A 2,817-nucleotide genomic window follows, 5' to 3' on the forward strand; every position below is an offset into this window, starting at 1 on the left:
CTCTTGTGAATACATTTTATTTATTTCCTTTTATAGCCCACCTTTTCTTCTAAGAAGTATGTGGTTCTCACCTCATTTAATCCCCAGAAAAACCCTGTGAGGGAGGTTAAATTGAGAGGCAGTGACCGAACCAAAGTCACAAAGTGAGCTTCAGGGCCAAGTAGGGATTTGACTCACAGTCTCCCAGGTCTTAGTCTGATACTCTAAACCAGTACACTGACTTATCAGATGGAAAGCGTGACAGCATATAACCTCCCTGTTAACTTTAAGAAAACAAATCATGACAAAAGCTCAGTAAATGTCTGCAGGCAACCACAGACATGAAGCTTCTGCCTGTTTTTGCACATCATATTTTGAGACACTGTTTCAGCCAACCGGTCCATTAAACAGAAACTAATGAGCATGGCGGTAAACAAGTCCACTGATCAGATACTGAGAAAGTATGCAGTTCAGGAATGCAATGCTTATCTCTGAGAAACAGGAGGCATATATTCCTTGTGAGATGGTCTACATACTCAGCTGAGACATGGAAAGGACAAGCATGTCATTTAACCATTTTCCCCCCTTGCAGGTCTTATCATGTGTTGATAGAGATCACTGGTGCTAGCTAGCTGCTGTTATATGTTAATTTCCTCTCCCCTTTTTTCGGTAGACTGATCTCTGCACAAATTGATTGATTTGACTTGATTTGATTGGTTTATTGTATTTCTGTGTCGCTGTTCATTCAAATGGATCTCAAAGTGGCTTGCAACCAATAAATAACCGTAGCATAATAGCGCATCGCGAATACAGTGTACATCATATAAAACAATTAAACCAATTGTCAATAAAACAGTTGCAATCTTTAAAAAACATAACAAAACAGCAACTAAAAAAATAAGCCAAACCTCACAATTATGACAAGCCATGTGATTAACAAATCAATGCAGCATTTAGAATCTATAAAACAATATTAAAAACATTAACAAAATAGCAACAAAAATTATCAGTTAAGCACTAAGTTCATCCACACAATCTCTGCACCCCCATGACTCTTAACCTTTCACTCTGTTCAGTTCCTTAAAATACACAAATGTACATAATGCCTATTGTTAAGCCAGCTCAACCAGATCCGGTGCTGGCTGGAGTCCTCGAGTAGCAGGCGATGGTGGGGCTCTCAGGCCTACCGCCAGTGGTAAGGTGGATGTTGACTCCAGGTAGCCTGCCTAGGCACTGTTGAGGAGGAACTTGCCCACATCGCTTTCAATAATCAGGAGGTCCGTTCCCACTTGAGGAACTACAAGATAAGCCTATCCATCAGAAGCGAGTGGCAACTGCACTTGGTGTAGAGGCCGACCAGGAAGTACAGCAGTGGCCAGTGGCCTGTCCACCAGTAGCTGCTCCAGGCTGCCAGTCCCTTCCCTAAGCCAGGTGGAGAGAGGCAAGGCAGGGCCCTCAGGCTCTCAACAGGGGAGAATGTTTAACAGCAAAGCTAACCACACAGGCAGAATGATCATGTCAACAGACACAGGATGAGGACAACTGTGGTCCTCGTAACTTCAGAACTGGAGGATTCTAATATGGGAATTATTATTATTATGACAACTTAATTACCTTGGAGTTATGCACAGACAAGATTAAGTATATAAATACATTAATCTCACATCGTAGCACCGGGCTTGCCTTTGCGTGTTCAAAGATTTGTTTTGAAGATGTAACAAAATGATTTCTACATGGACAAATCAACAAATTAGTCACAAAGGAAGACATGTTTTGGTTGCTTAAATGCAGATGTTCTCGTTTGCTCACGACTAGTAGCTCCTCTCTTCCTGCCTCCACTCCAAAGGGGAGCTGAAAAGCCAGCACCTGCTATCGTTTCAATCTGACGGACAAATATTCATCTAATTAGGACTCCTAAAATATATTCAGCTAGAAAAGGGAAATGCTGTTGGGAAAATAGTTCCCAAGGCTTCTTGTGCATTTTTGGAAGCTGCTGATGTGTTTGCAGATTTCAAAAATAAACATAACTGGCAAAGTGCTCTATTTTGGCACTATAAATAAAGCTGCATCTGTCAGAATAAAAATTATCTGCAAATCTGCTCTGAAATCAGTGAGTCAACTAGCAGTGTGCAATTTATTTTACACCCATAGATGCAGGATTTGTTGAAACGACAAACCAGAAGCTGCTGGATGAAAAGTGACTCATGGCCAATGGTGACAGAAATGCCAAGCCATGGAATGGCAGGAAGTTGCTGTTTCTGCAGTTACAAGAAAGATAACAGAGGGCACCACCAAATTCCCGCTTGGCTTTGCAGACACCAGGGCTGCTGGACTGACTGAAACAAGTGAAGGACAACATCTAGGCATTCATCAGAATTTAGTAAAAACCCCACCATTTTCAGTGGCTTTCCGGTCCTAAAGGTTCAGCAAGGTCAAATCAGGAGGATTTCCCATCAATCCCAAGACTAGGGCTCCCAAAACAGAGATCAGCCACTGTCCAGAACTTGATTCTTTAGAGGGAGACTTGTTTGGAACCTTGGAAGCATTAGGATTACGGTCACATGGATGAACCTCTCCTATAAGGTATTGGTCAAGCATCTCTTGGGCATCCAAAAAGTGGTCAACATCTTCAAAGTTCTCAGTGGCATCTCTACCAACTTGTTCGAGCAGAACCTCCTCTCCACCTGGATGCTTGCTGTGGAAGTGGGTGATGTCATAGATGCGTCCGCTGATGACCAGCCAGGTCTCCTTGTTTTGCTTCACCGCTTCGTTTAGGGTGAAGATGGGCCCCCTTTTGTGGGGCTCTGGCGCATCCCCACCGCTTCTGTGCTCCTTCAT

The 2,817-nt window shown here is 43.0% G+C and overlaps 1 protein-coding gene across 1 annotated transcript; it reads right to left on the reverse strand.

The window, feature by feature from the left end:
- Positions 1-2,394: 2,394 nt before the first annotated feature.
- On the reverse strand, positions 2,395-2,817 carry LOC118083570 (cytochrome b5-like). The gene has a single exon (XM_035112079.2). The coding sequence runs from the start codon at positions 2,815-2,817 to the stop codon at positions 2,395-2,397; it is 423 nt and encodes a 140-aa protein (XP_034967970.1).

The sequence above is a fragment of the Zootoca vivipara genome, chromosome 9, assembly GCF_963506605.1.
Source record: "Zootoca vivipara chromosome 9, rZooViv1.1, whole genome shotgun sequence".
Lineage (NCBI taxonomy): Eukaryota > Metazoa > Chordata > Lepidosauria > Squamata > Lacertidae > Zootoca > Zootoca vivipara.